Source organism: Euprymna scolopes, chromosome 40 (genome assembly GCF_053919585.1).
Source record: "Euprymna scolopes isolate OS-2025 chromosome 40, ASM5391958v1, whole genome shotgun sequence".
In the NCBI taxonomy this organism is placed as follows: domain Eukaryota; kingdom Metazoa; phylum Mollusca; class Cephalopoda; order Sepiida; family Sepiolidae; genus Euprymna; species Euprymna scolopes.
The window spans coordinates 68911475-68925575 of NC_136521.1; the positions used below are offsets into that span (position 1 = coordinate 68911475).

The following is a 14101-nucleotide window of genomic DNA, read 5'->3' on the forward strand; positions in this document are numbered from 1 at the left end:
GGATTTATGAGTCTGGTTAGCGAATGTCACTTTGCATTTTAATTCTCCCTTGAACTCTAATCTTTTGCCGCACACACTTCTCGCCGTCTTTCTGGTTTTCGTTAATTCAGGTCGACCTATCCTTTTCCATATATCTTCATTTATAATACTAATATCTGCACCGCTATCCAGAAGCAATGTAACCAGATGTCCATTTATCCGAACATCAACATATTTCCGTCTTTCGCAGCTTTTTTCTTTATTCATGCGAAGCGTATTTACATTATCGGTCCCTTGTCTTTTCTTCTGGGCACAGTATGTTCCCTTGTGACCTCTGAGACCACATTCATAACATATTTTGTTCCTAAACCAGCAGGTCTTATTGTTGTGTCTTAAACTACCACAACATTTACACTTTAGCTTTGGGTCTTTGTATCCTTTAAGGATCCTGTGTTCTTGGAACCTGGACTTTCTTGTGGTCCCTTGCCTTTTTACTTGCTGCACCTTAAAAATATTTTTCTCTTCAATGCGAGTGTTGTCTTTCTTTATGTTAATCAGACGTTGACACTCTTCAGTGACTTTTTGCAATGTTATGTTAGGATCCGCCTCCATAATTGTTAGGATCCGTGAACGTATATCTTTGTCCCTTGGTGCTGTGAGACCTTGTACAAAGATTAAACATTTAAATTGGTCTGCGGAAATTTCATTCAATTTAAATGATTCGCATAAACAGTTCACAGTGCAAGCATATTCTAGATAGTCTTCAGCTTCTGCCTTCTGAATGTTCAAACATTTGTATCTAGAGTGAAATAGGCTATCCCTTTTATCAAATATTTTCGACAAGGTACTAATTGTTTCCTCGAACGAAACCTCCTCCGGTTTTTTTGGTAGAATTAGATTTGCATACTTGGTGTTTTCATCAGTACCCAGTTTTTGTAGTAGCAGGGTAACTTTTTCCTCATCGGTCCAGTCTAAACATCTTTTCGTAAAAATTGTTTCGTATCTTCTGTAGTATGCAGGGAAAGTAACACCAGTATCCGGGGAGTAACGAAATTCCGTTAGTGAATTTGAAATACCCTCGGCAGAAAAATTAGTCTTCTTCCCGGTCGACGTTAGAATTAGCTTTTCTAAATTCTTTTGCTGTGTCGACATTTGTCGTTGTAGTATGTTTGTTTGTTCTTGTTGTGCCTCTAAAGTTTTTTGTGTTCTTTCTTGTTGTTGTTGCAGCTGTTGCTGTAGCTGTTGTTGTTGAATTTGTTGTTGTTGTTGTTGTTGCGCTAAAAATTGTTGAGTCATTTTTGTCTGTTCCTGGATGCTAAGGGCTAGAGCCTTAGTTAACTCTGCTAATTGTTCCATGTTAGCTTCTAGTACAAAAATGTCTTTTCGAATTCTACACAATAATTCCAAAGAAAAATCGTAAATTTACGTATATCGTAAATTAGTAGCAATATGCAGACACAACACGTTTCAACAAAGTTCATCCATAGTAATTCAACAGGCTTTGTAAAATAATTCTTTTTTTTTTTTTTTTTTTTTTTTTTTTTTTTCAACAACGTAAGTTCATACACAAAATATTTCTTACTTCCCACGACAAATAGTTCCAATTATTTATATAAAGGCAATAACAAACAATTAATTTTCCAAAAAAAAAAATATATGGCTGCCGTTCCCACGTGACATAAAATGGTACAATAGTCGTTGTATTTATATTTTTTCTTTCGAAACTCGTAATCCTTTAGTGTAGTTTCGAATTCAACTTGCGACCATTTTTTTTTTTTTTTTTTTTTTTTTTTACTTGTCAAAATAAATATAAATTCCACTTTACCTTGAACATATTTCTATAATTTCTTGTGAGTTCTTTACGAAGAAAAATCCGTACTTTTCGCTACTTTAGGTAGGAAAAATTTTTAAATTCATTGACGCACGTGGTCAAAAATCCTTGTGTAGTTTGTTTTTTTCGTAAAACAAAAAATCCTTGCATTGTACACAGTCCTTGGTACGGTAATTTATCTCTGTTAAGAGAAAGAACATCCTTTCGTCGCCATTGTTATATTCCTAAATACTTAGGAAATAAAGACAAACGTGAGTTACACCGAGTGGTATGTGTAATGGGGTTTATTTATAATACAGAAACGTAAGGCTGCTCGCCTAAGGTAAATAGAAGTACATAGTAACAAGTATGGGGAAGAAAGTCTGATAATCAACACGTAAGACTATCCGTCTTACTGCGACTGCTTGTCTGCCGCTGTCTGCCCAACAGTCCAATATATATATACAGTTTGTAACCGGTGTATAGCCAGTTATGTTCCTTCACAACAGAAACTATTAAAGTAGAAGGCTCTCTTGCATCTATGGATTTCTACTGTGTAGGGTGGGATTTTGCTGCTTGTCGGGTTTGTTAGGGATATTTACGTCGAGGGGTACAAGGGCTTGTAGTTCGTCGAAACAGCCACCATAAAAATACTTTTAGAACGTGCAAAGGGATGCAACATTTCGTCGATGGGACAGAGGCTAAAGCTTAGATGACAGTTCAGAACCTATCAGGTTGGCGACTCCCTTTTGAACCCTGTCCAGGAACGAGAGACTAGTAGCAGATGCACTAGCCCAAATGTGACAATAATACTCCATACATGGGCGAATAATGGCCTTGTAAAGGTACAAGATACTTTCAGACATAAGTAACTCTCCAGTAGGATATAGAGAGCCCACCTTCCTTGCAGCAGCCCTGGCAATGATCTCAATGTATCTGTTCCAACTCATGTTCCCTGTGAACGTTAAGTCGAGGAGTTTGAAGGAGATACTTTCAGGTAATGTATCTTTAGCCATTGCTATTGGTGGTTGAGAAGGTTTCACCGTTAAAGTACTTGTAGAACAGGTAGAGGGATGCTACATTTCGTCGATGGGACAGAGGCTAAAGCTTAGATGGCAGTTCAGAACCTATCAGGTTGACGACTCTCTTTTAAACCTTGTCTAGTAGCGAGATACTAGTAGCAGATGCACCAGCCCAAATATGACAACAATACTCCATACATGGGCGAATGGTGGCCTTATAGAGATACAGGATACTTTCGAGTGTTGGTAGCTTCCTACCACGGTAGAGAGAGCCTTCTTCGCAGCGGTCCTGGCAATGCTCTCAATGTAATTGTTCCAACTCATGTTTCCTGTGAACGTTACGCCGAGGAGTTTAAAAGATGTACTTTCAGATAAAGAGTCATTGGCCATTGCTATTGGTGGTAGAGAAGATTTCTTGTAATTATTGAAGGAAACAAGTTTAGTCTTGGCAGCATTGAATGTGACCATCCATTTTTTGTCCCCCATTCCACTGTAGACTGGAGGTCTTCCTTTAGTGATTCTACCATTTCTTTCTGTTCATTTGTTTTCCCCTCGTGCCTGTTATAGAGCAAATGTACCCATCTTCCTTTTAGATTTAGAAAGCAGAACTTTGGTCAAAATATTTGAAATTATAATGCTTTTATTTTATTTTTTTTTTCTTTGTTTTTTTTTGGGGGGGGGGCTTTTTTTTTTCAAAATAAAAATATTAAATATTACATTTGTGCTTCAAAGGTCATTTAAGTCATATTTATTTGCATATTTTTCATCTACTTTCGTTTTTTGGACTTATTCATATGGCACTACGCATATATATATATATATATATATATATATATATATATATATATATATATATATATATATATATATATATACCTAAGTATGGCGCATGGCACTGTATGAATTTGAGGGCCTCATATCTATAAATCTGTGAAAGTGAAAATGTGTGTGTGAGGACACTTCTCAACCTATATATACTCAATGAAGTTTTGATATACAGACTTGAAATTTGGTATATAGGATATTCAGACATGTGGAAAACTTTTTAATTGGTTTTTATCCGAAAGAAAGGCTGGTAAGGGATCAAAATTGAAAAATTGGTACGTGAGGGTTGTCGGATTTTTATCTGTTCGTAAACTGTTTCACGGATGCGCATGCGTGAATCATTCATATGACAGATTACTTACATTAAGAATAAGTAGGTTTGAAAACACTTTTTAAAGTTCTTGTCAAGCTGGCCTAATGGTTATTGTACACTTGACTCACTGACTTGAGGTTTTGGTTTCGATCTGTGCTCGAGTATTTTTTTTTTTTTTACTTAAAAGAAGTTAACTGTTTAGAAAAAACTATAATACTCGCATGCACATGTCTCAGTTTATTTTCGTTTTTTTTCTTCATATTTTTTTTTTTAAGGAATTTAACGCTACATTTAAAACTTACGGTATTTATGTTTATAATAAATAGGAATTTTGCGTTAATTAAAATATAATATTTATGCATATTTAATGACCGGACAACGTCAGGTGGCCTGCTAGTATTATCTATATATATATATATATATATATATATATATATATATATATATATATATATAGGCACATTTGTTTTACTATACACATAGCTTGGGAAAAGGTGTCAAAAAAACAAATATAAATGTTCTCAAAGGCAAGATAAGTTACTCTTCTACCTATCTGAAAAGGTTTTTAGTATTTTTACTCACTGTAAAACGTAATCGGTTTGAAAATCATACAGGGTTTATCGATATTTTTGAAAAAGACAAATAGCGGTGAGCTTTTAGTTGAATAAGTTAAGTTTGGGAAAAGGATCTCAAATTAAAAAATTATACAAAATATTGTTAGAAACCCACCGAAAATATATGTCAGCCTAGGTCACGTTAACATATATTCAGTGGGTTTCTCACAGTATTTTGTATAATTTTTTAGTTTGAATTCATTTTATCAAACTTAACGTATTCAGCTAAGAGCTTGCCGCCATTTGTCTTTTTCAAATATATTGATAAACATTGTATGATTTTCGAAGCGATTACGTTTTAAAGTGAGTCAAACCACTAAAAACTTTTCCAGATAGGTATAAGAGTAACTTATCTTACCTTTGCGCGAGCCTTTTCTAGTCTCACACAAAAATATAGGTAGAAGAGTGTTCGAACATGTTTTTCCTCACATATACACACCCACATGTATGCACGCACATACGCACACACACGCACGCATATACACATCCTCATACACACACATACATGTATGCACACATGCAAAACGTCACTTCCCCTGAAAGGAATTCTAGACATGCGCAGTCAGAACACTGACTCCGATATAAAAGTCCACAACACTATCCAACTTCCTCTTTTCTTCCCTTTTTGCCTGGGTTCATCAACCAGGCAAGTTCGGCGTCCATAGCTCTTGGTTTGAAGACTTCTCCACATGGACGACTGCTATCATGAACGCACGGTTTTGCTGAGGCAAACACTCCCTTTCTATTTTCCTTTCTACGTGCGGGGCGGCCATTTCTCGTCCTCGACTTCATCCCTTTCTTTTCCACGCATGTAGTCGTCAACGCCTGAATGAATACGTGTTACACCTAAACCATTTTATTTTTGACAGAAAATAAACGACATGTTTATTTTATCCAGCAATTGAGTTTTGTTTCCTTCATTCCATTCGTTTCATTATTTTCTTTTGTAACGGGATTAGGATTTATATATCCTAGTCCTCTACAAGAGTAACTTATCTTGCCTTTGATAACATGTATTTGTATGTGTTTGTTTTTTGACAACTTTTTCCAATCTAAGTGTATAGTAAAAGAAACTGCGATTTTAAATTTTGAAACAAAAAAAAAACTGGAAAAAGATCATGTAAATATTAATCAGAAGAGACTTGTTTATGGTATACAAGCGGAACTCAAAATGTAATATTTATCACATGTTTTTTTAGAACCATTGTTTGTGTTTGTTCGGTCTAACGAAGAAAATCGAAAAATTGAATTTCAACTAAAAGCAATGTTATTTACTTAAATATCATGTCGAAATTAGTAACATACCCAAAAATTACAAAAAGTGATAAAGTAGAAAAGTAATTATTAATGAAAATTACAAGTTAATGAACAGAATAGTTCTTATGATAACAGGGGAGGTAACTGCATGAAGTCATGAAAGGGGAGGTAACAACAGTAAAGCGGATTGCTGGGGTGGAAGTAAATGCTTGATGTAATGATGTTGTAATACGTATTAAGTTGATAAAATTGCTCTTTGTGGAAATTCAATTTTTTGATTTTCCTTACTCCCAACAAACACCTCCCTCTTTTCAAATTAAATATGGTTTTTAAATTATTTGATAAATACTATTGATTATCGATTTTTCGTTATTATTCCAAATACAGATCAAAAACATTTGAAGTAGACAAAAAAAAATGACTTTTATCGTCGGGGATCAGTTATCAATTATAACGTGCTACTAAATTGAACACCCACTTTGTAACCACTACCAAGAAACAAAAAATAGTAACTCTCTCACGTGATCGGATGAATATTCCCGCCTAAAAAAAGGGTTACGAAATGAACTTCCTAAACCCTCCTCCTCCTCTCTCTTTTCTTTAATGAACTATTGCTTGCCTTTAGTAACAACTGCGAATTTAAAACCAATCAGAAAACTACTTGTTTGCTCTGAATATAAATGTCATATTGGTAATGTCTTATTTTAGCGTCGGAAAAAAATAAATTGTTTTTTCCGAAATGGAAACTAGTTAAGAATGCTGTCTTTTCATCAAATATTTCACAAATTATAGACAAAAAGCACTTTTTAACGAAAATTTCATTAAAAAAAAAAAATGTTAGGTGCATTTCGTCTCGGGAAGCCAATATCTTCAGACAGCTTGATCTGGTAGCACCACCAGCGAGCGTTACATTTAAACATTTGTGTATTGGTACAATCGAGGAAACAGGGAACAGGGAAAGAATTTCAAGTCCGTGAAAAGAAGAGGAGAAAATCTTCCAGTATCTAGGTACCTCTATATTGAAGGGGTGGGATTTTGCTAAGTTTCGTTTGATTGCTTGAATAAGAATTTTTAAAAATAACTACCAACCTCAGTCATGATGTTTTTCTCATTTTTTTGCATGCAGTAGAACCGACTGGAAAGTTCTAGTAGAGTTGTTGTGCCACTGTGAGAACCACACGCCACCAGCTTCCCGTGTTCTTGGACTCGCAGACTGTGTAAGGATTCATCACACACCTGAAAATACAAGCATCATCGTCATAAAGAATTGACTATTAAAATCCTCTTTCGGCGTTTTTCTTTTCTCTTTTTTATAGCATTCTTTTGGAAATACAGACGTGACAGAAAAGAAAAGACGCTAAGGTAAATATTTTTCCTTAGATTAAAATATGCTTATTTATATTTACAGATAAGTGTTAAAAGTAAGTACGATAACTCTTAACATGGACCCTTTTATGATTATCTCCCTTTTACGTTGTAATCCCATAATCACTTTTTTCACTCTCCGCTTCCTCTTCCTGTCTCAAATAAAATATACTTCTCTTTATACCCGTCACACACGTGTCCGTGTCCTCTTTTAAATCCTCGCTCCAGTTCCTGTTCTCTTTCCACTGAAATGCAACTCACAATAATAAAAATAGTTGCTGAAATAACTTAGAGTATTTCATTAAAATTGCATCTAACAACATTAAAGCATGCCACAAACCAAAGGAGCATCAGAATTATCAGAATTTCTGTGAGGACGCGAAATAGCAGGAAATCTTTCAAACCCCTTTTCTACTGTTAATAGAGTGGTCGTACAATTCACAAGAGAAGACAAAGAGTGCACAAAACCTCATCCAGGTCACCCCTGGCCCTCTGAAAGAACCTTGCGTCTTGTGAAAAGAAATGTTGAAGCGGATCCTCGCAAAAAGCCTCTGACATTGCAACACAAGCTGGTGTCAGTCCCAGAACAGCTGTCAGGTATCTTCACAAGCTGGGCTACTATATTAGAGCCACGAGAAGGAAACCTCTTCTTCATCCTGTCAATATCAAGTGCAGAAAAGATTGAGATGGTAGAAAGACCTCTATCATTTTCTCTGTCATGATTCATAAGTCACGATTGGCATTATTTCCTGACAGTGGAAGGGTATGGATATGGAAGCTTCCTCAGCAAGTGTTTGGCTTTAAAAGACTGCAGCCAACACTACAACATGGGGGTTTCTCTGTTATGGTATGGAGTGCAATTTGGAGTGATGGTCACTCAGACCTGGTGGAGTGTGAAGGAAACATCAATTCTGTTAAATATTTTTCAATATTATATGAAGAATTCCTACCAATATTCTCAAGTGGTAAAATGAACCAAGTTAACTTCCTATTTATGGAAGACGAATCTCCTCGTCACTCTGCTAGGGCGATACAACATTGGTTGCGCTAAAATGAGATTAATAAACTTCCATGGCCTAGTTAGTCCCTGGATATGAACCCAATTGAAAATCTTTGAGGCATTTCAGACCGGAACCTTCACAAAAAGAAAAAGAAGCCATTTTCTAAGCTAGAATTTTTAGCATTATTGCATCAGACATGGCAAGAAATTTCTCAAGATGATATTCGTCAACTGATCAATACCATGCCTAGAAGAATCCTAGTATTAAAAACAGCAAAGGGAATGTCAACCAAATATTAGTTATTGAATTTGTGATTATTTATTTTTGATTTTGTTCTATAAATTATCTGTTTATTAAAATAACCTGTTTCTATGTGTGTCTATTCTTTTCTGTCACGTCTGTGTATACGCTCGAAATCACCCTGATTATATTAAACAGTTCAGTTCATATTTATTTGCTTATATATGTGAATGATTTTGAAAAATAGATGAATATATAACATTAATAAATTTACTGACCGTCCCCCCCCCCCCACTCCCGGTATTTTCTGCTTGGAAGCTGACCTAATTTCGTATTCTTGTTCTGTTTTTATGGCATGCTATTGGTTTGTTTTCCTTTTGAAAAAGAGAACTATATTCTCGAAATAATCAAAGACATTTATCTTACCAGATATATTAAAAAGTAAGTCTATATTTACTGGTTTATATATGTGAATGATTTTGAAAAATAAATAGGTATACAAAGAATTATAAAATCTATAAAACCGAATTCGTTTGTTTCTCTGCTCTTGTCCATACGTTGCATTCCTTCAATACACGAATTTCTACATTGCTAACATCCTTCCTATTCATTTAAATACATTTTACTTTTTAAATTTATTTTTTTATTTTTATTCACCCCAAACAAGGTATATTGTAACGTGGACATAGTGAACTACTATTTGAGATTATATCTACAAGGAACTATGAAGGGAATTGAGTAGTGAGAAGTCTGTTCACATTACATTTAAACTTCTGCATGTCAGTGCAGTCAGGGAAGTAGGAAACAGTGAAAGAAATCCCAAAGTTTAGCATTCTGAGAGAAGAAACTATTAGAGTAGAAGACTTTCCAACATCTAGGGGTCTCAACAGTAAAGGGGTGGAATTTTGCTGGCTTATCTAGTTAGTCAGGTGTATGTATGTCAAGAGGGCAAGAGTACTTGTAAAACAGGCAGAGGGATGCAACATTGTAGCGATGGGACAGAGGTTGGAACTTGGTTGATAGTTCAGGATCTATTAGATTGGAGACTTTTTTTTAACATGCCTGAAAGGGAGAGACTAATGACAAATGCATGAGATGTAGCAAGACTGCTCCATGCATGGGCTAATGGTGGCTTTGTAAAGATATAGGATACTCTTAAGTGTGAATAATTTTCTAGCACGATAAAAGGAAGCCACTTTCTTCGCAGCAGCCTTGGCAATGTCCTCAATGTATTTGTTTCAATTCATGTTGCTTGTGAATGTTAGATCGAGGTAGGGTGTTATTAGTCTTGGTAATTGGTGATTTTGAAAAACTACGAGATACTCTCCTTGATGTTCTAAGGTCTATTTGCATAAAACAACTTGATATAAGGATACTTCTCCTTACAAGTAACTTCTAACCAAATATTAAAGATAACATCGTATTCACAGCCTAACATCCTCTCAGTATGGTTATTCCATACTGGTTTATAAAACTTATAGAAGAAATGCGTCACTTTCGGCGACTGCAATAATTCTGTAATTTATGGCACCTACTATAATTAGCTGTCTATTTTCGATCACGGTAAGACGTGACCCTCGTGAATAGAAGAAGGCCTACCAACTGAAAAATGACGTCATGCCTGAGGTACAAGCAGACAAAATCTGTCGAATACTATCACATTATCAATAATAAATAATACCTTTTTACAAAAAAAAAAAACATTAGAAACTTTTTTTTAAATACTTTGAAAAAAAAAAAGAAAAATTAAGAAACACGATTTATACTGAAATTGAACTTATTCAATATTATTTAAAAAAAAAAAAAAAAAAAGAAAAGTGAGAATTAATTGAAAAGAAAAAGTTGAATGTTGTTTCTGCAAAACAACACATTGTAAACAAATATTTCTCTGTTTCATGGATTTTAAAAACTAAAATTCGTTTATGTTTTTACTTTTAAACAAGAAAAACAACACTATTCGATTTATGAAACACTGAGAGACGCCTGCGTTGATACTACGAGCTTCTGATTTCTGCCCATCGTCGACTACTCTTATAAGCCTATCAGAGAGAAAGGATTTAAATTTTTTTTTTTTTTTTTTTTTACATAGGCATCACCACATTATCAAGGCCAAGAGGCCACTCAAGGATAAGGGTTAAAGAGTGTACAGTAGAAATTGGACAATATAGTAATCATTAGTAATGAAAATTTGGTAAATTTGATAACTTATATGGAACGGCTCATCAAGAACTTATTTACGTTAGACTTGAAGACAACCATATTGTAGTCAGCCGGAAAGCAGGAAAACGGAAGACAATTCCACAGGCGTGCAGTTCTAAGAAAGAAGCTTTGTTCATGGAATCTACGTTTAGGTTTAGGCACAGATAAAGAGTGGGGGGGGGGAATTATTGATAGTGTTTACAGCTAAATATGGCCACCGTAACGTAAAGCAGGCCTAGTCACTGAAAAAATGACGTCATACACGTAGGAGCAAACAAAGTTTGTCAAACTGTCGATAATGAATGAGTGCTTTTTACAAAAAGTATTAGAAAATTTTTAAAATTGAAAAATATAAAAATGTAGAACACAATTTATACTAAAACTGAACTGATCCAATATTGATTAAAAAATAAAACAAAAACAAGAATTAATTTTTTAAAAAAAGTTGTGCATTTTTTTGTGTATTAAAAGTAAATAAACATTTCATAGTTTCATGAATTTTAAAGACTGAAATTCGTTTATTTACGTAAAAATTTACATTTAAAAAAGAAAAAAGGAACACTATTCAATTTATACTGAAACTGAACTTTATTTAATATTAGCAGGGCTACCTGGCGTTGCTCGGGACCGTATAAAACAATGAGAAAAAAAGATTTTGAACATATCTGCTATTCTTAGGATAGAGGAATTTTTTATGTCTACGTATCATTTGCTATCTCGCGCAAAAGAATATTTTATCTACCCTAGGACGGGTATCACACAACATATGTATGAAATAAATGTACCTTATCTAGGACAGACAGGTGATTTACCGCACGTATATGAAATAATTTTACCTTCCCTAGGACGGGTTATGTAAAACACATTTAAAATAATTTTATCTACCCTCGAAAAGAGAACAGACTGAAAAAGATCTCAAGTAAAAATTGTTTACAAAGTACAGTCAATTTTGGACCAGTTTTATGAATCCCTCGGCAATTTCTTTGAGAATTGAAACAAAAAAAAATGATAATCTTTCGTAATAGTCAGTCCTACATTATTCTGTGACGTTAGCAGGTCACGTGACATTTAATGATGAGGCCTGCTATTTTCGATGGTCATGGTCGTGCGAAATAGCGTCAGAATGCGATCACTTCCGCTTCTTTTCTCTCTCTCTCTCTCTCTCTCTCTCTCCCTCTCCCTCTCTGCCCTCTCTATCTCTCTCCCCTCTCTCTCTCTCTCTCGCTCTCTCTCTCTATCTCTCCCTCTCTCCCTTCTCTATCTCTCTCCCCTCTCTATCTCTCCCCTCTCTATCTCTCTCCCCTCTCTATCTTTCTCTATCTCTCCCCTCTCTATCTCTCTCTCTATCTCTCTCTGCCTTTCCCCCTCTCTTTCATTCTTTTCTGCTGGATCTCGTTCAAAGCTAAGCGGTTGAAAGGCATGATCCTTTCCAAACTCAATCGGGAACAAAAACCGAAATGCTTTACTCATCGCAGTTCACTTGTTTCTGTTTCCAGAGATATGAATAAACCTGTGAACCATAAAAACAGTGTCGTTGTCTCTTTGATAAGTTTTTTTTGTTCAAGGTCGATACGCATGCGATCCTAATTCAAGATGACAAAAGAACCAAAAAACTGCAGGATGAGAAAACGATTCTCATCACTATCACCATCATAATAATTATGACAATCAGAACAAAAACTTGAGAACCAATTTATTGCAAACCTAGCGTGGACGGCTATATACATGTGAAATGACGTCACCAGTAAAGAAAAAAGTCTATAAGAAAGAGAAAGAGGACTATCACGTTAGAGACGTCGAACATGAAACGAAATAATGTTCGAGATCACGTGGGTGCATCATGGTCGTAACAATGAGGAAATAAATGTTGTTACAAAGAAAAAGCAAGTTGAAGTTCTTTTCTATTCTTGGTATCCTTTGCGACTGAGACTACAATGTGTTAGTTCCCGGATAACGTTACCTTTTTTTTAAGAGATGTTTAATAAAACGAAATTAAATTCAATAACGTCCAGAATGAGAGTTCATATAGAAACGTTGTTTTAATTTGAAATAAATAAAATACGCATCAAGTGTGCTTGAAAGCCAAATCACAACGTAATATTAGGAAAATAAACAAATATTTTACCTGTTTGAAATTTATCACATAAATATAGTTCAGAGGTATGCTCCATCTTCAGTGTGTTGTTTTGTTTCTTTTTTTCCCTTTTCTTCTTCCTTACCCTGTTGTAAAGTTTGAGAAAGAAATCTGTTTGTTTATTCTCGCGTTACCTACGCACAGTTCAAACATTTCAAAATACAACCGCCAGATACAACGCGCGGCCCCTTACAAACAGACTTCTTTCTTAAATTTGACAACATGGCAAGGAAGAAGAAAAGGGGGAAAACAGAAACAAAACAACACACTGAAGATGGAGTATACCTCTGAAATTTATATTTTTTTATAAATTTCAAACAAGTAAAATATTTGTTTATTTCCCAAATATATTACGTTGTGATTTGGCTTTCAAGCGCACTTGATGCGTATTTAATTTCATTTAAATTAAATAACTTGCCTGAATGCTTAAAGTGGGGTCATTATGCTTGAATATCAAATCCCAGATGTCAAGAGTGCCGTCCATTTTAGTTGTGAAATAGACTGCTGGTCTCACAGGGCTCCAACACCCATCAGTCAAATGAGAGGAATGTTGCCTGGAAAAAAGAAGATAAAGGAATTTCAAGTACGACGGCCATTCAATAAATAAGGAGACATTTTTTTAAACATGTTTTGTTTTTGTTTGGTTTTGTTTTTCAAAATTAGTTATATAAAGTGCATGTCTCTATATCAATTTAAATTTGTATATCTATCTATCTCTCTCTCTCTCTCTCTCTCTCTCTCTCTCTCTATATATATATATATATATATATATATATATATATATATATATATATATATATGTATGTATGTATGTGTGTGTGTGTGTGTGTGTGTGTGAGAGAGTGTACTAAAAATAGGGCGCTGATATTAGAGTCGTGATTTCAGAAGTAAAAAAAAGTATTTGGATGCCATCAGCTAGAATCGAAACTGAAAGCAAAACTGAAGCATTCAAAGCTGGTGACGTTACCACTGTACCAACGTGACACGCATATGAACTGATTAAAAATAAAAAAATTAAAAATCAACTGAGATGAATGTACAAAATGTATAACGATTTTTTAAATTTTGACTCATATTTTCACTCCTTAAAAACTATTTTCAACGGCTAAAAACCCATAAAAGAACGGTCCATAAAAATCCAATCTGTTTGAGACTCCTAGCGCCGCTCTGTGACTTAATTTCGAAAGAGACAGAGTTTGAAAAGATGGAGACAGACAGACAGACCTATATCCTTTCATATATTAGATATATATGTGTGTGTGTGTGTGTGTGTGTGTGTGTGTGTGTGTGTGTGTGTGTGTGTGTGTGTGTGTGTGTGTGGAAATATGTTTCTTCAATTACA

The 14101-nt window shown here is 34.7% G+C and overlaps 1 protein-coding gene across 1 annotated transcript in view; it reads right to left on the reverse strand.

Annotated features, from left to right (window-relative positions):
* Positions 1–14101, reverse strand: part of LOC145265611 (dynein intermediate chain 3, ciliary-like) — a 90948-nt gene that overhangs the window by 15304 nt on the left and 61543 nt on the right. The window contains exons 10-11 of the mRNA XM_080121629.1: positions 13178–13313; positions 6910–7056 (exon numbers count right to left, since the gene is read on the reverse strand). Of these exons, the coding sequence (XP_079977755.1) occupies positions 6910–7056; positions 13178–13313 (283 nt within the window). The remainder of the gene's footprint in view (positions 1–6909; positions 7057–13177; positions 13314–14101) is intronic.